This window comes from Microcaecilia unicolor, chromosome 10 (assembly GCF_901765095.1).
Source record: "Microcaecilia unicolor chromosome 10, aMicUni1.1, whole genome shotgun sequence".
NCBI lineage: Eukaryota > Metazoa > Chordata > Amphibia > Gymnophiona > Siphonopidae > Microcaecilia > Microcaecilia unicolor.
In genome coordinates, this window is record NC_044040.1 from 93,248,988 (window position 1) to 93,271,805 (window position 22,818).

At 40.0% G+C, this 22,818-nt stretch overlaps 1 protein-coding gene across 1 annotated transcript in view; it reads left to right on the forward strand.

The window, feature by feature from the left end:
• Window positions 1–22,818, forward strand: part of DGKI (diacylglycerol kinase iota) — a 1,705,262-nt gene that overhangs the window by 517,319 nt on the left and 1,165,125 nt on the right. The window contains 1 exon segment of the mRNA XM_030215620.1: window positions 13,547–13,621. Within this exon segment, the coding sequence (XP_030071480.1) occupies window positions 13,547–13,621 (75 nt within the window).

Consider the following 22,818-nt stretch of genomic DNA (forward strand, 5'->3'; position numbering starts at 1 on the left):
TGCACTATTTAAAATTCTAGGTGGATGCAGTTTCATGCTCCCCAAACAAATGAAAAGTGAACAGTGCTATATAATTCTGTCATGGTTTCTTGTCAGTCCTGTATCTTTTCAGGAAAATAAGTATATAGAAAGTGATTCCCTGTTCAAACTCTCAGAAACTATGAAATTCAGAGTGACTTGATTATTTTTGCTGTGGCTGCCAGGGTGGTCTGAAAGTTTCCTGTGGCCAAAAATCAAGGGTTGTGGCAACCTTCATATGTACTGGCATTGTATGTCATTTTCTAGTGGAATATTTAAAAGTTGTTTGTGTGCTCTTTCATGTTCTCTGTGTTAGTACCTTAGAATTGCTTATTTGATTTTTCTCACATCCATTTTTTACTTCTTCTCGGGTACAAGATAATCTTCTGTTGAAGTTTTCTGCATTTTTTTCCACTCGGGCAGTTGCTATTTGGAATGAGCCTCCCTTGTATATCCAATTGGAGGTGAACTATATGCAACTAAGTAAGAAGCTAAAAACTTGTTTGATAAATTTTAACTTTTTTGGTTTTTTGCCCATGTACTTCCTCACTTTGTGTGAGCCTCTTATGATGTCAACCACTTTGACCCTCAAGTTAGAATTAGTGCAGTGTATACGTTTGAATTTAGATTAGATATTACAGCTCATCCTGTGACTCCTGACATAATTTTAGAAAAGTCTCCTTATAAAACCTAAACTTGCTTAGGTATTGTTCCTCTGACAGTTACACAAACTGGGTCTTTGGCTGGTATTGTTTGCAGGAATTATCTCCTCCTCCACAGTTGCCCCTCATATTTCTGAACCACATATTCAGTGCACTATTCCTAGATGCACAACCTACCACTATACACTGACCTACTACCATTGTTACACCCAGACTCATAACCAATACATCTGAACCCACCAGTACCAACAGATCCATCACCAGTACCACAGTCACACATGAATACGTATACATACACTCCCCTCACAACCTTTCCATATATGATCCCCCTCTCCCTGTACACACACTATACATATTTCCTCCTCCATACACATAGACACGTGACTAAAATACAAGAATAGGCAATCAAACAGTTGCAAACAACAGATAGACATGCAGGCATGCAGACAGGAAAGACAGGAACTCACAGGTTAGCAGAACAGAGATAAAATGTAAATAAGGAACGAGCAGGATAAGAGGACACAGAGAGCAGATAAAAATAAGAACTGACAAGCGAGGAGCAAGAACTCATAGCCTGCTTTCCTACATAATAAAAATAAGAACTGACAAGCGAGGAGCAAGAACTCATAGCCTGCTTTCCTACATAAACATTAGAGATGGGCTGTCATTTGTAATGAGGTGGGAGATGTCAATGACATATACCATGTCATTGTATGTCATTAACAAACAAAAGTTGCAGAATAAACACAACAATTTGTGTATTTTCATTTGTTGATAATAGTGTGCACTCTTTCAAAAGAGTGTGCATTGTTTGCAAAGACAGCACAGTCTTTTGGAAAGAAAGCACACTCTTTTCCTGACAGTGTACCCATTTGAAGCATTGCATATGTACATAAGTACATAAGTAATGCCATACTGGGAAAAGACCAAGGGTCCATCGAGCCCAGCATCCTGTCCACGACAGCAGCCAATCCAGGCCAAGGGCACCTGGCAAGCTTCCCAAACGTACAAACATTCTATACTTGTTATTCCTGGAATTTTGGATTTTTCCAAGTCCGTTTAGTAGCGGTTTATGGACTTGTCCTTTAGGAAACCCCTTTTTAAACTCTGCTAAGCTAACTGCCTTCACCACTTTCTCCGGCAACGAATTCCAGAGTTTAATTACACGTTGGGTGAAGAAATATTTTCTCCGATTTGTTTTAAATTTACTACACTGTAGTTTCATCGCATGCCCCCTAGTCCTAGTATTTTTGGAAAGCGTGAACAGAAGCTTCACATCCACCTGTTCCACTCCACTCATTATTTTATATACTTCTATCATGTCTCCCCTCAGCCGTCTCTTCTCCAAGCTGTATAGCCCTAGCCTCCTTAGTCTTTCTTCATAGGGAAGTCGTCCCATCCCCGCTATCATTTTAGTCGCCCTTCGCTGCACCTTTTCCAATTCTACTATATCTTTCTTGAGATGCGGCGACCAGAATTGAACACAATACTCAAGGTGCGGTCGCACCATGGAGCGATACAACGGCATTATAACATCCTCACACCTGTTTTCCATACCTTTCCTAATAATACCCAGCATTCTATTTGCTTTCTTAGCCGCAGCAGCACACTGAGCAGAAGGTTTCAGTGTGTTATCGACGACGACACCCAGATCCCTTTCTTGGTCCATAACTCCTAACGTGGAACCTTGCATGACGTAGCTATAATTCGGGTTCTTTTTTCCCACATGCATCACCTTGCACTTGCTCACATTAAACATCATCTGCCATTTAGCCGCCCAGTCTCCCAGTCTCGTAAGGTCCTCTTGTAATTTTTCACAATCCTGTCGTGATTTAACGACTTTGAATAACTTTGTGTCATCAGCAAATTTAATTACCTCGCTAGTTACTCCCATCTCTAAATTATTTATAAATATATTAAAAAGCAGCGGTCCTAGCACGGACCCCTGAGGAACCCCACTAACTACCCTTCTCCATTTTGAATACTGCCCATTTAACCCCACTCTCTGTTTCCTATCCTTCAACCAGTTTTTAATCCACAATAGGACATTTCCTCCTATCCCATGACCCTCCAATTTCCTCTGTAGCCTTTCATGATGGTACCTTGTCAAACGCCTTTTGAAAATCCAGATACACAATATCAACCGACTCCCCTTTGTCCACATGTTTGTTCACTCCTTCAAAGAATTGAAGTAAATTGGTCAGACAAGATTTCCCCACACAAAAGCCTTGCTGACTTGGTCTCAGTAATCCATGTCCTCGGATGTGCTCTGTAATTTTGTTTTTAATAATAGCCTCTACCATTTTCCCAGGCACCGACGTCAGACTCACCGGTCTATAATTTCCCGGATCTCCCTGGAGCCTTTTTTAAAAATGGGCGTTACATTGGCCACCCTCCAATCTTCCGGTACCATGCTCGATTTTAAGGATAAGTTGCATATCACTAGCAGTAGCTCCGCAAGCTCGTTTTTCAGTTCTATCAGTACTCTAGGATGAATACCATCCGGTCCAGGAGATTTGCTACTCTTCAGTTTGCCGAACTGCCCCATTACGTCCTCCAGGTTTACCGTGAAGTCAGTAAGTTTCTCCGACTCGTCCGCTTGAAATACCATTTCCGACACCGGTATCCCACCCAAATCTTCCTCGGTGAAGACTGAAGCAAAGAATTCATTCAGTCTCTCCGCTACGTCTTTGTCTTCCTTGATCGTCCCTTTTACCCCTCGGTCATCCAGCGGCCCAACCGATTCTTTTGCCGGCTTCCTGCTTTTAATATACCGAAAAAAATTTTTACTATGTTTTTTTGCCTCTAATGCTATCTTTTTTTCATACTCCCTCTTGGCCTTCTTAATCTGCGCCTTGCATTTGCTTTGACACTCCTTATGCTGTTTCTTGTTATTTTCAGACGGTTCCTTCTTCCATTTTCTGAAGGCGTTTCTTTTAGCCCTAATAGCTTCCTTCACCTCACTTTTCAACCAGGCCGGGTGTCTTTTGGACTTCCGTCTTTCTTTTCTAATTTGCGGAATATGTATGGCCTGGGCCTCCAGGATGGTATTTTTGAACAGCGTCCACGCCTGTTGTACAGTTTTTACTCTCTCAGTTGCCCCCCTAAGTTTTTTTTTTTACCGTTCTTCTCATTTTATCATAGTCTCCTTTTTTAAAGTTAAACGCTAACGTATTTGACTTTCTGTGTACAGTTACTTCAAGGTCGATGTCAAAACTGATCATATTATGGTCACTGTTATCAAGCGGCCCCAGTACCATAACGTCCCTCACCAGATCATGCGCTCCACTAAGGGCTAAGTCTAGAATTTTTCCTTCTCTCGTCGGTTCCTGCACCAGTTGCTCCATAAAGCTGTCCTTGATTTCATCAAGGAATTGTATCTCTGTAGCGTGTCCCGATGTTACATTTACCCAGTCTATATTTGGATAATTGAAGTCACCCATTATTATCACATTGCCCATTTTGTTTGCGTCTCTGATTTCTTTTATCATTTCTGTGTCTACCTGCTCATCCTGGCGAGGCGGACGGTAGTACACTCCTATCACCATTTTTTTCCCTTTTCTACATGGAATTTCAACCCACAATGATTCAAAGGTGTGATTTGTGTCCTGCTGAATTTGTAATCTATCTGAGTCAAGGCTCTCGTTAATATACAATGCTACCCCTCCACCAGTCCGGTCTACCCTATCATTACGATATACTTTGTACCCCGGTATGACAGTGTCCCACTGGTTATCCTCCTTCCACCAGGTCTCAGTAATGCCTATTATATCCAATTTTTCATTTAGTGCAATATATTCCAACTCTCCCATCTTATTTCTTAGACTCCTAGCATTTGCATATAGACATTTCAGAGTATGTTTGTTGTTCTTATTTGCATGATGCTTAGTACCTGACACTATTGATTTGACATCTTTTGTCTGATCTTTAGTTGTATTTAAGGGCACCTGGCCTACCACGGTCTGTTGTGTAACCTCACTATCCAGAAACCCTATCTTCCCTGTTTGTGAGGTATCTTTGCAAGATACCTTTTCCCGAACCATGCGTTTTTGAGCAACTGTCGGCCTTCCCCCCATTTCTAGTTTAAAAGCTGCTCTATCTCCTTTTTAAATGCCGACGCCAGCAGCCTGGTCCCACCCTGGTTAAGGTGGAGCCCATCCTTTCGGAATAGGCTCCCCCTTCCCCAGAATGTTGCCCAGTTCCTAACAAATCTAAAACCCTCCTCCCTGCACCATCGTCTCATCCACGCATTGAGACTCTGGAGCTCTGCCTGTCTCTTGGGCCCTGCACGTGGAACAGGTAGCATTTCAGAAAATGCTACCCTAGAGGATCTGGATTTGAGCTTTCTACCTAAGAGCCTAAATTTGGCTTCCAGAACCTCTCTCCCACATTTTCCTATGTCATTGGTACCCACATGTACCAAGACAGCAGACTCCTCCCCAGCACTATCTAAAATCCTATCTAGGTGACGAGTGAGGTCCGCCACCTTCGCACCAGGCGATCCTCACGTCCACCAGCCACCCAGCTATCTATATGCCTAATGATCGAATCACCAACTACAACAGCTGTCCTAACCTTTCCCTCCCGGGCAGCACTTGGAGACATATCCTCAGTGCGAGAGGATAGTACATCCCCTGGTGGGCAGGTCCTGGCTACAGGAGTACTTCCTACTTCACCAGGGTGATGCTCTCCTTCTAGGAGACCTCCCTCCTCCAAGGTAGCACAAGGGCTACTAGACTGGAGGTGGGACCTCTCTACAACATCCCTGTAGGTCTCCTCTATGTACCTCTCTGTCTCCCTCAGCTCCACCAAGTCTGCTACTCTAGCCTCAAGAGAACGGACATGTTCTCTAAGAGCTAGGAGCTCTTTGCATCAGGCACAAACATATGACATCTCACCAACTGGGAGATAATCATACATGTGACACTCAATGCAAAAGACTGGATAGCACCCCTCTCGCTGCTGGACTGCTGACTCCATCTTAGTGTTTTTGAGTTTTCCAATATTTTAAAACTTGCTACAGTATTAAGGATATTAGCCTAATATAAAAGTGTCTTTTACTTTATATAGTGTATTGTATGATTTATTTAGTATTTCCTTCTTAGATGGTAATGAAATGTATTTAAAACTCTATAAGAGCACTCCTTGCTTGTTACCCTAATTACAATAACTGACTATAAATGAGGAGTTGTCCTAGGGGTGGGTGGGTGTTGGGGAGGGTGGGTGGGAATACTAAATTAGATCCTGCAGTGGCTGTTAGATTCTATCTGTTAATGCATGAGCTACTACACATGTCAAACAGCGCATTCATGTACGCAGTATCAGGAAATGAGTGTGCATCCTTTCCAAAAGTGTATGCACTCTTTTGAAAAATCATGCATTTAATGACTTTGCTCCTGTGACAACAAAATAACCAAACAAAAATGAATATAATTAACTGACATAGGAAATTACATGAAATTGAAAATTTCTGGCTGCCCATCCCTAATAAACATTAATCCAACCACCAGTTCCTCATAGACAAATTAGTCCTACCTTAGGCTTCTTATATGGTAAGTTTAATGTGTGCATGCTTGTTTGATAATAATGTGTGTATTTTTGTGTTATAAAATATGCACAGGCTCATTTTCAAAAGAGATAGACATCCAAAAAGTGACATAAGTCAGCATTTGAACGTATATGTCACAGAAACGTCCAAATCAGTATTATCGAAACCTCTTTTTGGATGTCTTTCTCCGAAGTCTGTCAGAAGGACGTCCAAATCTCAAGGGGGTGTGTCAGGAGCGTGTTCAAAGTGGGACTTGGGCATTCCTAAGACATGGACGTCTTTCAGCAATAATGGAACAAAACAAAGATGTCCAAGACTAAAACTTTGATGTTTTGAGCTAGACCTGTATTTATAATGAACAACTGCAGTGGGAATTGAACCCACTTCCCCAGGATCAAGGTCTGCTGCACTAACCACTAGGCTACTCCACACAAGAGGTGCCCCAAATGACCAGATGACCACTGGAGGGACTCGGGGATCACCTCCCCTTACTCCCCCAAATCTCAAAACATTTTTCCAAACAGCACTTTCAAAAGGAAAAGATAGACTTTCCTGTTCTGATTTTGGACGTTCTAAAAAAACAGTCCAAATTCATACTTAGATGTGATATCCAAAAATGCCTCTTGTGCATTTGACTTGCCCAAAGTCACAAGGAGCAGCAGTAGGAATTGAACCCATGTTGCCAGGATCGAAGCCTGCTGCACTAACCATTAAAACCACTCCTCCTCTGTTTTGGACGTCTTGCATTTGGACATCTTTTGTTCAATAATGAACCAAAAAAAAGGATGTCCAAATCACAAAGACGTCCAAATCACATCCATAGTATTTTCGAACACAAAAGATAGACGTCCATCTTTTTCGAAAATGACCTTCTTTCCTGTTCGGAATTTGGGCGTCTTTGTAAAATGTCCAAATTCTGATTTAGACATTTCTTTTGAAAATGCCCCTCAGAGTATTCTTATAAATCTTAGAAACATGTCCTCAGTTAGCCATTAGCATGTCTCTTCTTTAATGTATGTATAGCTCCATGCTATCTCTACTGCACATGCTTGTAGAGCCCTATTTTACATAGAATATAGAGATCAGAACTGAGACATCTAGGTCAGGCTGCACTCGGTTTCGGTGGTATTTTAGAAAAGGGTCTGCCAATCTAGAGCCTTTCTAAAATACTTACAGGAATGCATGTGTATGTTCCAGCATGTGTAGTAGGAGCAGTCAGTTTACCAATGTACATATAGAAAAAAAATGAAAACCATTGCTACATGGAGATGTTAGCACCTACACATGGAAGTGACCATTTCACAATTCCACATTTAAATAGTGCCACTTCCACATCTAGGTACCTCATTTTACAAACCTAATATGTGCTTCCAATTAAGATGTGAGGCCACAATTTTAACTTGGTTTCATTTTGGAGGTGTAAAGAGGTGTGTTAGCTGTGTTAGTCCACTCTTAAAGGTAATCAATAGAAATCAAACAAAATTAAAACATGGAAAAGAAAATAAGATGCTACCTTTTTTATTGGACATAACTTAATACATTTCTTGATTAGCTTTCGAAGGTTGCCCTTCTTCATCAGATCAGAAATAAGCAAATGTGTTAGCTGACAGTGTATATATCAGTCCCTCATAGATGGTCTAGCAGGGTTGGTAGGAGATGTGTATGGGGACTTCAAAGCATTCCATAGTCTAGCAGGATGTTTGTGGGGAGGGAAGGGGAGGAGAGGGTGATAAGCAGTGAAATTTTGGAGGTGGAAATAAATTACATGAGATGAAGAAGAATGATTTGCTTAATCTCTCGTGTAAAACCCTGGGCAAATTGGTCACTTTTGTAAGACCTATATATGCCTTTGAGTGGGTACAAAACCCAATATGGACATTTTTCCCCATACACATGTATTCCTTTTATAAAATGTAGATTCTAGACCTGCCCAAACCATGCCCTTTGAAATTTCTGCATGGTATAGATCTTCACATATAAATAGCAGCTCTCTATTTATATATGTATCTGATACACACATGAACATAACATTATTTACACATGGATATGTTTCTCTAAAATAATGAAACATGATATGTACATACATATACATACATATATAATAGGAACCATAATCATTATAAAACGTATATATAGCAAATCAAACACATTCTCATATACAAAGAGCCGTAACAAAGAATACATATACAAAACATATACATTTAATAATATCCAACATTCATTTAATTGGAACCATAATGTGTACTAAAATCAACCTCCTGGTTTATATCAGGATACATAAAATCAATATCACAAGGTGTGTCTAATGAAATCACTGACATAATGCCTACATGACTTCCTCCAAAATCTCATGTAATATTAAATAAATATTTATTATTATTTTAATTTTATGCAAATCAAACCATAAAATTAAGAACAACAAAATTTGCCATCGTACGTAGATATTCATGATGATATAGAGTATCAATTAGTCATAAAAAAGTGTAATAGCAAAAAAAGATAAAAAAAATAATAATAAAAATTAAAAATGTACATATGAAGAAACAATATTTGCCATCACACTTGAATATTGATATCAACACAAAAAAATGAAAAAAGACTATCAAAAATAAAAATGGGAAAAAATGCCAAAAATGAAATATGAACAAATGTTATTGTGACATATACTGTATATAATAACAAGAAGAAACAGAATATATGTACTGATATCCTAAAATCTCATCAAATGCTTTTGAAGAAACATTTAAATTTCAAAATATATGAAGACAAAATATATAAAAATATGAAATATAAAAATATATATTTATGTATATATTGAATTACCAAAGCCAAATAGTGATAAAAGCAAAAAGTAATTAAAATGAAAAGAACATTGTGGCATATCAGCTGATATAATAGACAAATAATGAGTGTGCGTTTTAACTCAGATATTATAAATATCGTAAGTGTATAGTGAACGGTTCAAAGTGGAGGAGTGGCCTAGTGGTTAGGGTGGTGGACTTTGGTCCTGGTGAACTGAGGAACTGAGTTTGATTCCCACTTCAGGCACAGGCAGCTCCTTGTGACTCTGGGCAAGTCACTTAACCCTCCAGTGGGAAAGCGCGGGGTACAAATGTAACAAAAAATAAAATAAATAAATATTTGAATTACTAGAAGGAAAGATTAACTTACCGCAAGAAATAACTGACCACATGTGGCAGTATTATGAAGAACAAAATGAAGTGAAAAAGCGATAAACTGCAACCTCGTATGATCCCCTAAAACAAAACATATCTAGTGGATAACAGGAATACGTAAAATAAACATCATATCCATATTACAGGGACACGAGGAACGTGAAACTGTAAAAATACTCATTGATTCCGCATACTGACCCCCGATTGTAAATATAAAATGTTAATCGATACTTCAATACTTAAATAACCCAATAATGATGGAAACGTTTGTTTAAAGTGATGTATCTATTCTACTACTTCAATTTCATGAACATTAAAACATAAAATATACAAGCCAATCTTTCCTACTTCAAGTGCTTGCAAGACCTTTTTGAGGATAGAATGCACAAATGGTGACGTCAACTAAATCTGTGTTTTAAAACAACATTCAATTTTATATTGTTATCGATGTGTCTAATTGTGAAAAAACAAAATCTAACATATATTATTTAGTTTAATGATGATATTTCATGCTCATGATGCAAGAACATCCACATTAATTCTTCTATCACATTACTGCTAGTTTAGAACGATACGTCTATAATGGCGGGAAAAACCATTTTAGGTGAACATTTAAATTTTGAGATATGGGCAAATCGTGTGTATGCCAAACCTGCCAAGACAATGAAATAAAAATATATGTCATGGAATTCTAAAGCAATAAGATGAAATAAGAATAGGAACATTACCTTAATGCAAAATAGATAGATATTTAGATTGAGCAAACGCAATCATTCAGTCCAAAGCTCAATCAAGTAAACAGAGCGACTGAAACCCATGCCGTTATAAATATGGATGCACTAGTGACGTCAATCAACGACTGTTGGATCAAACATGTAAATTGAAACCATAATATGCAGCAAGCAGAGCTTGCTATGTAAAATCTGTTATATATTGTAGAAACAAAATGTTATTAACAAACAAAATCGTATTTGATGTAATGAGTAAAAACATATTTGATGACGTGCCCTCATGCATATGTATGAATGAGGCGTTCATGAAGTGAAAGGCTGACCAATCTTCGTTGTAATGTATTGATGTTGAGGGTTCAAATTAAATGACTGTCCATAATGTTGAGTAGTGATCAGATCTATATTTTGAGAACATTATAACAATGAAAGGAATATATATATATAGTGATAAAACGTCAATTAATAAAACGTCTATTATATCATGAACTGCATTTTATTGATGAATAAAAAATGATGCTAACTTGTATAGAAACATGCCACCATATGTATGTATAAGTGAGGCTTACATATTGAGAAACGCTAAACGATGTTTATTACAATATATGTGTTAATTGATTGTTCTGTTGAGATCATAGTGGCAAATATCTATCTCTAAATATAAATAATTAAACATATATAAGAAAAATATATAAAAAAACTCAAAAATAAAATATGAATCAAACCTATATTATAAAATTACTATCTCTAAATGTAGGTTTAGCTGAAACATATATTTTGAAATTACAAAGTAAACCAACATTAATTGAAAAAATCAATTTTGAAGATTTTATGTACATTTTTAAATAGTCAAAAAAATAATAATCAGTCCAAATAAAAAAACAAAAATAATCAAAATATATTTTTGAATTAAAAAAAGTAATAATTAATCATAATATATTTTTGAGATAAAAATAAAAATAAATAATTAAAAATTAAAAAGAAAAAATAATAGTGATAAAAAATAATAGTAGTAAAAAATAATCTAATATAATAAAACGCACCGTGAACGTTCTGAAGACAACGTTCTGAAGTCACTCAAACACTCCCTGTAGGGTTCATGGATTCATGGTGTGAAGCCAGCCAGCCGTCTCTGCCCCGCCCTCGCGTCAAACGTCATGACGTCGAGGGCGGAAAAAAACAAACAAACGGATCGCACCCACGCACGGTGCATTTTATTATATTAGATTTACCTCTGTGGTGGCGGTTCCGGCAGCGCAGCGTCAGGGAAGGAGGCGGCGCTCCCGACGTCTCTAGCCTTCCCTTCGCTGTGTTCCGCCTTCTTCTGACGTCAAGGATGATGTCAGAAGAAGGCGGAACACAGCGAAGGGAAGGCTAGACGTCGGGAGCGCCACCTCCTTCCCTGACGCTGTGCTGCCAGAACCGCCACGGAGGTAAATTTAAAAAAAAAAAAAAAAAAAGGGATGTTGGGGGGAGAGAAGAGGGTGGGCAGTAAAGTTGAACAATGGGAGCGGGAGGGCAGGGGAGAAACGACAGCATGGATGCGAAGGGGGGGGCATGGATGCGAAGGGGGGGGGAAAGAGGGCTGGCCAGACTGGGACATGGGAGAGAGAGGAGCATGGATGCGAGGGGAGGTCATGGAAGGGAGAGAGGCGAATTGCTGGAAAAGGATGAATGGAGGGGGCAAGAGAAAAAAGGAACATGGATGGGTATGGATTGGGAGGGCAGGGCTCAGGGAGAGAGGGGAATTGCTGGAAAGGGATGAATGGAGGGGGCAGGGGACAGAGGAGCATGGATGGGCATGGATTGGGAGGGCAGGGCTCAGGGAGAGAGGGGAATTGCTGGATAGGGATGAATGGAGGGGACAGATGGGCATGGATGGATATGGATTGCAGGGCAGGGCTCAGGGAGAGAGGGGAATTGCTGGATAGGGATGAATGGAGGGGGCAGGTGACAGAGGAGCATGGATGGGCATGGATTGGGAGGGCAGGGCTCAGGGAGAGAGGGGAATTGCTGGATAGGGATGAATGGAGGGGACAGATGGGCATGGATGGATATGGATTGCAGGACAGGGCTCAGGGAGAGAGGGGAATTGCTGGATAGGGATGAATGGAGGGGGCAGGTGACAGTGGAGCATGGATGGGCATGGATTGGGAGGGCAGGGCTCAGGGAGAGAGAGGAATTGCTGGAAAAGGATGAATGGAGGGGGCAGGGGACAGATGGGCATGGATTGGGAGGGCAGGGCTCACACTCTCTCTCTCATATACAATGTCTTTCTGACTCTCACTCTCACACACTCTGTCTCACACTGTATCACATTCACTCTCTATGTGCTACACAGTCACTCACACACTCGCTTGGTCTCATACACTCACTCTCACAGAGAATCTGTGTCTCACACACACTCTCTCTCTCGCACACACACACACACTCTCTCTCACACTGTGTCTCAAATACACACTTGCACACACTCTCATTCTCACACACACACTCTCTCACAAACACACTCACACCCAGACTCACTCTCTCTCTCACACACACACACTCACACTTTCACTTTCACTCTGTCTCTCACACAGTCACTCTCACATACACTCTCCCAGACATACATACTCCGAGGAAAACCTTGCTAGCGCCCGTTTCATTTGTGTCAGAAACGGGCCTTTTTTACTAGTACATAATAAATAATAGATCAATATTAAAAAATAGATTAATAAGTGGTCTGTATCCGGGCAATATGTCAGTTTTAATGAGTGGTCTGTATCCGGGCAATATGTCAGGAACCTAATCCTTGTTTGACATGTGTATCTTCTCCCTTCATATACCTATATTGTAAATCAGTTTTATAAATTACCCCTTAATTAATGTTTTAGGATTCACAGTAATTCCTTTTTTTTTTTACTAAGTATTACTGTCAAGAATTTTAACATGATTTGTAGTGCTTAAGTCCCAGTGTGTTATGTAGAATACTGTCTATAGTAGTCCTATAAAACTCTCTGAAATCAGATTTTCTTTTTCATAGCTCATATAGAAATTTCTTTTGAAAATTCCAAATATTAAAATGTTGAATGTAGCAAAGTTTTCTACATTTGATTAACCTCTAGCAGAATAGAAAATGTGTTTTAAAATAGATTTAAAGTGACTGTTTTTGACCACTCTTGAAAACAGTGAAACCATTAAATGTAGCAAGGTCAAAGGATTAAGGGCTGAGAGAAAAAAAGGGACTATTTTGACAAAAGGTTGAATGAGAGAATTGTGATTTAACATGGTTGTGCTGATCCTAGCATATATTTCAGGTTCTCCAGACACACAGGTAATCTGACAACATGCACCCCCTAGTAACAGATTAGCTGCATGTTTCTGGGACCTACCTTACAATACAAGCTTCTGTTTTATGGTTTGCTTTTTGTACAGAATTCAAGTAAATGTTCCAGTCGAAAGAAGAAAAGAATATCCTTCAAAAAGAAAGCAAGCAAAAGAGGGTCAGAGGTAAGTTGTAAAAGGTAGGATAAAAGCAGATGAAAAGCAAAGAAGGAAATGAGAGCTAGAGCGAAAGTGGAGAAGTAAGAGAAGAGAAAGAGAGAGGAAGGGAAAGCAAGGCAATGAAAGAGAAAAATGGAAGTAAGGGAGACAAGGTAAGGATAAGTAGTAAGAAAAATAGGAAAGGCTAGAAGATAGCATGAAGAAAGGGTAAATTAATGAAGTGAAGAAATTTGAAAATAATGGAAAGAGAATCGGGTGGAGAGTGGTAGGGGGAGATATAAAAAAAAAGTCCTGGCCAGGTTGAGAGTAGCAAATACAGTTCTGTAGTCCCTGTCTCACTCAATAGTCAAATGCAGAGAGCACTGTACAACCTATGCCCTTAAGGTCCTTTGTTAGCAGAAATAAAGTCTTTCAAAACCCTTAGGCTTGTGGTGAATGGATGATTTGGCAAAGTTGGTGCTATGCATACAGAAAATAGAAAGTCAAAACAATTGCAATTCACAAGTCATTGAAATCTGCAATCATGCAATCTTTACCAACTACTCCCTAGAAATGGCATTCTTTGGAGAGGGACCAGTCCTTGATTTTTCCCATATCTATAGCTATAAAACTTGATACAGGCTCTCTCTTCTCTAGAAGGAAATTCTTTTCCTGAAATATTCACATGAGTTCCTGCTGAATCCCTTTCAAATAGCAACTCTGTAGAAATTTTCACTTCTATGGGAGTTCTTCTGACTCCAAACAGAGATTTCACTTTTTCCAAACACGAGAGGTAACTGTTTAGTGAATTCAAACTGTGTAGGTCTAACTCCATTTTTACCAACCTTAGCCTCAGACCCTTAGCGTACTCTAAGAGAATTCTGGATGCACGAGATCTCCTCCCTTGAGCCTTAGCGCATTTGTAGGATAATTGTATAAAAGGGTGCCTAGGTTAAATGACTTGAAAGGTGCCTAGTTTGATGCTATTTTATAAAGCCATATAAGTGCCTATGAGATTTTATAACATACTAGCACATATCCAGCAGGAATAGCGCCTACATTCAAGGTGTGGATATTACTCCTGTCTGAAAGCAAATATAAATGTTAGCATGTACTTTACGTGCATATGCACATATTTTATAAAATGTATTCATACATTTTAACACCATGATCCACCCAGACTCCACCGCTTTGCACAGAACTGTAAAAGTATGTGCCGCCAGTTTGTAACTGTGGGAAAGTGGGGACCATGGGACACATCTGGTGGTCTTGCCCTAAAGCGCAGGCCTACTGGAGAGGGGTGTAGTCGCGTCTTCAGGCGTGGGTGGGCAGGTCTGTACAGTGGCATCCTTTGGACTTCTTACTTGGGCAGCGGCCAGAGGGCTTTACGTCTGACCAGTGGCTCTTGTTGAGAGGATCCCTGCATGCAGCTCGCATAAACTTAGCACAGAACTGGAAATCACCGCTAGTTCCCCAAATGGTGAGATGGATAACCAAGATGAGATACATATGTGAGATGGAGAGGTTAACTGCTGTGAAAAGAAAAACTTTGTCCAAATGGGAAAGGGTTTGGGAACCCTTTTTAAAAGTGTGCTCTGGATAAAAGGTGTATAAACAGGATGGAAGGAAGGGGGAGGGGGGGAGGAGAAAGAGGGGGAGGGGGTTTAGGATAAGGGCAAGGGGGATTTATCTACAATAAAACTGAAAAATTTTGAAGTAGAATTAGTATTTCTTATAACATTGCTATTTAGCCGGTGCTTTCTTCTGTCAAGTACTCATTGTTTGATTAAGCATAAGTGTGGATTATTGTACTGTATTGAGCTGAGTAAGTATTGTACCCATTTTACAATGCTCAATAAAGACTTCTATAAATTAAAAAAAAGTATGTGCCGCCAGTTTGTACCACATTTGTAATTTATGCATATAAATCAGTGTCTTGCATACAAAAAATGATTTATAAATTTACCCTTCACAAGGACAGGATAAAAGAGAAGATATCTTCCAGTGGGGATTATCTGAAATACTACACACTTTTCTCTGATCACTTCACTTAGGGCTAAATTCTCCATATGGCACCTAAAAAATTGGTGCAAAAAATGCTATTCTATAAACTATGCTTAAAGTTAGGTGCAGTTTATAGAATAGTGGGTATGCCTGGGAATTGTGCCTAACCTTAGGCACAGCCATTTGCAGCAACTGAAACGTGGTACAAATCCTCACACTTAAATTAGGTGTGGATCCCCCTTATTCTGTAATTATGTGCTTAAATTCTAGGAATGCTCCCCAGTCCACCCATGACCCTTCCATTTTCATCCCCCCCTTTTTGATGTGCGCATAACATTTAGGTGCAGATCTGACACCTACATTTACATATGTACATTTCAATTAAATCTAATTAGTGCCAATACTTGCTTGTTAACAAGCTAATTATCCAGGACATCTTAAAGTGTTTCTAGAGATGAAAAAATTAGCCATTAAACCTGTAGAGTAATTGATATCACCTGATTATTAAAGATATAAGGGTGGATAAGGCCAGGCCATATACGTTTTTCTTCTTTTTTTCTGTTTTGAGATCTCCTATTATCTAAATCACTTCCCCCCGTATTGTAGAATTGTAGTATAATCAATTGTATAACTCGTTCTTTCCTTTTATGAAAGTATTGTAAATTTAATATCGTAATTATTCTTGTCTTATTGATCAAGTTGTACAATGTATTTCAAATTGCATGTTTTGCGTGTAAAAAATTTAAAGGAATAAAAAAAAAAACAAGCTAATGATCAGTGCTAATTAGGTCATTATTCAATTATATTGTGTGCCCAAATTTGTGCGTACAGTTTTTAGCACTTTTTATAGAATTAGGGGGCTAGTGTTAGTAGGGACACTGGTGTAACTAGAAAAGGACACTTTTTTGTGACATCCTATCAAATCTAATATAATAAAACGCACCGTGAACGTTCTGAAGACAACGTTCTGAAGTCACTCAAACACTCCCTGGCTGTAGGGTTCGTGGATTCATGGTGTGAAGCCAGCCAGCCGTCTCTGCCCCGCCCTCACGTCAAACGTCATGACATCGAGGGCGGAAAAAAAACCAAACAATTCCGGCAGCGTCAGGGAAGGAGGCGGCGCTCCCGACGTCTCTAGCCTTCCCTTCGCTGTGTTCTGCCTTCTTCTGACATCAAGGATGACGTCAGAAGAAGGCGGAACACAGCGAAGGGAAGGCTAGACATCGGGAGCGCCGCCTCCTTCCCTGACGCTGCGCTGCCGGAACCGCCACGGAGGTAAATTTAAAAAGAAGAAAAAAAAAAAGGGATGTTGGGGGGAGAGAAGAGGGTGGGCAGTAAAGTTGAACAATGGGAGCGGGAGGGCAGGGGAGAAACGACAGCATGGATGCGATGGGGGGGGGCATGGATGCGAAGGGGGGGGAGAAGAGGGCGGGCCAGGCTGGGACATGGGAGAGAGAGGAGCATGGATGCGAGGAGGGGTCATGGAAGGGAGAGAGGGGACTTGCTGGAAAAGGATGAATGGAGGGGGCAGGGGACAGAGGAGCATGGATGGGCATGGATTGGGAGGGCAGGGCTCAGGGAGAGAGGGGAATTGCTGGAAAGGGATGAATGGAGGGGACAGATGGGCATGGATGGATATGGATTGCAGGGCAGGGCTCAGGGAGAGAGGGGACTTGCTGGATAGGGATGAATGGAGGGGGCAGGTGACAAAGGAGCATGGATTGCCATGGATTGGGAGGGCAGGGCTCAGGGAGAGAGTGGAATTGCTGGAAAAGGATGAATGGAGGGGGCAGGGGACAGATGGGCATGGATTGGGAGGGTAGGGCTCACACTCTCTCTCTCATATACAATGTCTTTCTGACTCTCACTCTCACACACTCTGTCTCACACTGTATCACATTCACTCTCTATGTGCTACACAGTCACTCACACTCGCTTGGTCTCATACACTCACTCTCACAGAGAATCTGTGTCTCACACACACTCTCTCTCTCGCACACACACACACACTCTCTCTCACACTGTGTCTCAAATACACACTTGCACACACTCTCATTCTCACACACACACTCACACCCAGACTCACTCTCTCTCTCACACACACACACTCACACTTTCACTCTGACTCTCAAACAGTCACTCTCACATACACTCTCCCAAACATACACACTCCGAGGAAAACCTTGCTAGCGCCCGTTTCATTTGTGTCAGAAACAGGCCTTTTTTACTAGTGTTACATAATTTCAATTGATAGTGAGACCATGATAAAATTTTATATGTTCAAACGAATTTAAAGTTTCCGGGAAACAGTTCCAGACAAGCAGGGATGTACTTAGAACCAGGTCCAGTCCAGATCTATGGAAAATAAGACGATCATTGCAAAGAACAAGAAAAAATATAAGATCAAGACACAAATGGAACAGGATAAAAACCAAATCTGAGTTAATCACAGAAGCTGATATCCAATGTATACATTGTAGTTCCAGCCAAATATTGGCTTTGAAACAGGGAAAAAATAGTTAATGAGATCAGAGAATGAACTACTAAGGAGCTAATGTGGAATTTGCAAAGGTGGAAATATATTAGCCATTTATGGTTATTAGAGTAAATTAACTATACATGACAAAACTGAGGATAGCTCTGTAAGCTAAGGCTTGGTACCACCAAATCTTAGATTCTTTTTCAAGACTGACTGCCCTTACACCATTTCCCACTTCTTTGGGCATCTCTGTGTGGGTTTAGATAACCTGAATTAGCATGGGACTATTTAGGTTATTTAATAATTTGCTCAGTAGATTCATATCTTTCCCAGTTGACTAAACACTTGACAAGATGAAAACTGAAGAAAATGTATTCCATCTCTTTATCAGCTTTGTTCATGCATCACATTTAAACAGGCTGTACAGGTATTCATATTTTTAGAACATATATAAAGGACTTGATTCCCCCAAAGGCTTCAGGTCTTTTGATTCTGGTTCATCTTGCTTGGCTTCTAGCCATCAGGCTGCTGAGAATAACTTATTTGTTCAAAGCAACTGTTTTGGTAACTTGACTAGTCCAAATTTCTTAAAAACAGGATCCCTGCTACTTCCAGCAAACTTCATATGGCTACTTCTTTCTACAGTGCCTACACATGGCTCCCAGATTGACCAAAACCTTTTATGCACAGCTTTTCACAACTTTTTTTCCCTTACTGTAATGTAGGTGCCTAAGATCTTTACAACTATGCATTATGCATTTACTGGCAAGGTGGTATAAGGTGAACATTTGGGAAGGGGTTGCTATGTTGTTTCCAAACAAAAAACATATGAAAAAATGGGTGGATTCTATCATTAGCAGTAGTTTAAGATTAAAGGAAAGTGGATCAATCTGTTTGGAGCTTGTAACAGTTCTTAGCCAAAAGTTATTGAACTAAAAAATTGTTTTGAAAGCCAAACCTGATTGCGGGTAAAGAACCATAGGATGTTGTTCTGGTGGCTATCTCTGGTTGTTTGTAAACTTTTGGCTTGCTTGTACTAGAGCTTCATGAATGTTACACAATTGGGTCATGTAGGGGGCCATGGAAGCCTGCCAGGTCTGTTGTATCCTCTTTTAATATCATTACTAGGGCTGCTGGACAATGGCTTCTTCAGGCACAGCTCATGTGATGCACTGCCATTGTACAACGATGGAGTATGACACATGAGCTACTTCTTTGTGCATCCAAGTGGAGAAGGAGTATATACAATAGCTGGCAGAGAATCAGAGAGGCTAGGGTTCAAATTCTGCTGCTGCTCCCTGTGATCCTGAGTAAGTCACTTACCTCTCCATTGCCTCAGGTATTAGGTTAAAGTTTTCTGGGGGCAGAGAAATAGCTGCTGTACCTCACCATGATACACTATTGGAAAAGTGTGAGCCAAATCCAAGGGTGTATCCTTAACCCTTTGTTAGATTCTTGTAATGGATTTTGTTTTCTTTTGTTTTGGCCTAAATCTTATAGAATACGCTTAGGCAAAAATGATTTCCGTGCAGATTTTCCAGGCGCCATATATAGACTCTCCCGCTATATCCTTAAACAGGTTGCCAGACTGATAGGAGCTTCATTGTTCAAAGCTTTATGAATTAGTGTAAGAACTTTAAATTTCACCTGCCATGAAACTGGAAGCTGATGAAGCTCCTTCAGTATTGGGGAAATATATGACCATTTTGGCAACCCAAACAGTATGCAAACTAAAGCATTTTGGGCAATTTGAAGGGCTCTAATCATATAATGGGACCTGAATACTATACAATACCTGAAGAATATGCTTATTTCTCATTCATGTAATATAAATATTTTTTAACTAGAGAAGGCCAAAACCTTCCTTTTCCCATTACCATGAATATTCATGAATGAGATTTGCATATAATTGAGGCAGTGTATGCAAATCAAGTTCATGCATATTCATTGTGGATATCCTGAAAACCTGACTGGCAAGGGGTACTCTAGGACTGGGCTTTGGAAACACTATATTGGGGTATGTGATTGCTGAGGAGATGGGGAAGAACAATGGGGGGTAATGGGAAAAGGATGGTTTTGACCTTCTCTAGTTAAAAAATATTTATATTAGATGAATGAGAGGTAAGCATATTCTTCAGGTATTGTATAGTATTTAGGTCCCATTATATGTTTAGAGCCCTTCATACTGTTTGGGTTGCCAAAATGGTCATATATTTCCCCATTACTGAAGGAGCTTCATCAGTTTCCAGTTTCATAGGGGGGTGAAATTTGAAGTTCTTACACTAATTCATAAAACTTTGAACAATGAAGCTCCTATCAGTCTGGCATCCTGTTTAAGGATATAGGGGGAGATTCTATATATGGCACCTGGAAAATCCGCACGGAAATCATTTTTGCCTAAGCGTATTCTATAAGATTTGGCACGGTATATAGAATATGCTTCATTGATACCAATGCTCCTAAAACTACGTGCATCCATTTACACCAATGAAAACGTGGCATACAGCCCTGCGCGTAGATTTAGGCAGACTGGGCCATATTCTATAACAACGTTCGTAAATTTGGGAACATCCATGAAACACCCATTTCTCCACCCATAACTATGCTCTATTTTTGATGCTGCTCATTAGAATTTAGGCTCAGTGAGTACAGCATACGCTTAGTGAGCTATGTTCATAAATTCTAATTATTGCCAATTAGTGCTTATTATTGCTTCTTAAGTGCTGTTAACACTGCTGATTGGCTTGTTAAGCCAATTAAGTTCTGTACATTGTTATGGAATACTCTTGGATTTAGACGCGGAATGCTAGGCGTGATAAATAGAATCCGGCAGATAGTGACCATTGCATAATTTACACTCAACTGAAATTATTGTTGGATGCTCCATCTTTTAGAATTATCAGACTGAACACCTCTCATTCCTTGATTTTTTTTATATAGGGGGGGCAATGTTATTTAATTCACTTCCAGTGGAAATCAAATGACTTCTGTTGTTCAGTTTAGGAAACCACTGAAGACATATTTTTTTCATAAAAGGCTTTTTGACATCTTATGAAGTTGATATTTCATTGCAGAGTTTGGATAAATTGCTTTTGCTGTATAGCTCAAGGGATGTTTGAAGGCACACTTTTTATAGACACTCCTGAATTCTATCTGTTTGTTTTTAGCTTGTTTTAACATTGATGTATATGTCTAAATGGAACTTGCTTGTTACTGTAAGATTATGTACTTTTAGAGTGTAACTGCCTAGAATTGTCAGATAGAGTGGGATATAAATGTTTTAAATAAACAAAAAAACAAACTGAAATTTCAGCGTATTGTCTACAATGACACCTAGATCTTTTTCTTGGGTGCTGACTCCCATGGTGGACCCTAGCATCAGGTAACTATGATTCAGATTATCCTTCCCAATGTGCATCACTTTGCATTTGTCCACATTAAATTTCATCTGCCATTTGGATGCCCAGTCTTCCAATTTCTTAAGGTCTTCCTGCAATTTTTCATAGTCCGCATGTGTTTTTACAACTTTCAATAGTTTTATGTCATCTGCAGATTTAATCACCTCATTTGTTCTGATTTCCAGATAATTTATAAATATGTTAAATAGCACTAGTCCCAGTACAGATCCCAGCAGCACTGCTATTCACCCTCCTCGATTGAGAAACATGGCCATTTAATCCTACCCTCTGTTTTCTGCAAATAACCAGTTCCTAATTCACAACCGAACATTGCCTCCTATCCCATGACTCTTTAATTTTCTCAGGAACTTTGTCAAAATGTTCTGAAAATCTAGCTACTCTACATCAACTGTCTCACCTTTATCGACATATATATTCATGCCTTCAAAGAAATATGGTAAGCTGTGTCACACTGGCTGACCCCTGCTATGGTGTCAGGATCACAAGTGGCCAGCACCTCCCTCTTAAGAGAGGTAGGAGATATGGAACTCGCAGGGTCCTTGTGATGATGAGCAGCTTGCATTTTGTGGGCCCTGCAGTGCATTAAATTGAGGTGTTGAGGTGGTGATGCGTACTTCGCTAGAGGGCCAGCCTAGGCCCAGATGCATCAAACTTACCGTGCAGGGAGCGATAGTTTTGAGTCAGTTTAAACTGGCTTAGTGATCACGGTATCTAGCGATGAATATTCAAAAGCCTACAGCGACTTGTTTACCGCACTCGCCAATGCACAATGAAAACGCTATGCAATTGTATTGTAATTGTGTGGTTCTCATTTAAATGAAGGCAATGCATGATGCACAGCTGTTGACAGGCAATGTACAGAACGGTCCGCACACCTTTAACCTGATATTTTTAACGGGTGCTCAGGGGCTGCTGGTAACTCCAGGAGCTGTCATCTGCCATCAACATAAGCATGTCTATAAAGTGCGTGCATAAGCACTGTCATCGACATATTATTTATGCATTCGTGTCAACACCACCATGCAGGCCGACTACCTGCTCGCAGCTGAGGGTGGGCAACACAGCCTCCTCCAGGGGGGGTCATATTCAAGGCGCAGCAAGGTCCAACCCCTGTACCCTTTGCATGCTTGCACTGCTTTCGTGCCTTGGCTTTGACGGGACCCCTGAAACCTTGCCATCGATGCTTGCACTGCTCCACAGTGTGTCTCTGCACACCAACGGTATTCACATCCTCCTCTATCTTCCCCCAAAATAGAGGAAATTGAGAAATGAGAAACGTCTCACACTCACCAACGAAAATGTGAAAGCACCACAAAAAAACG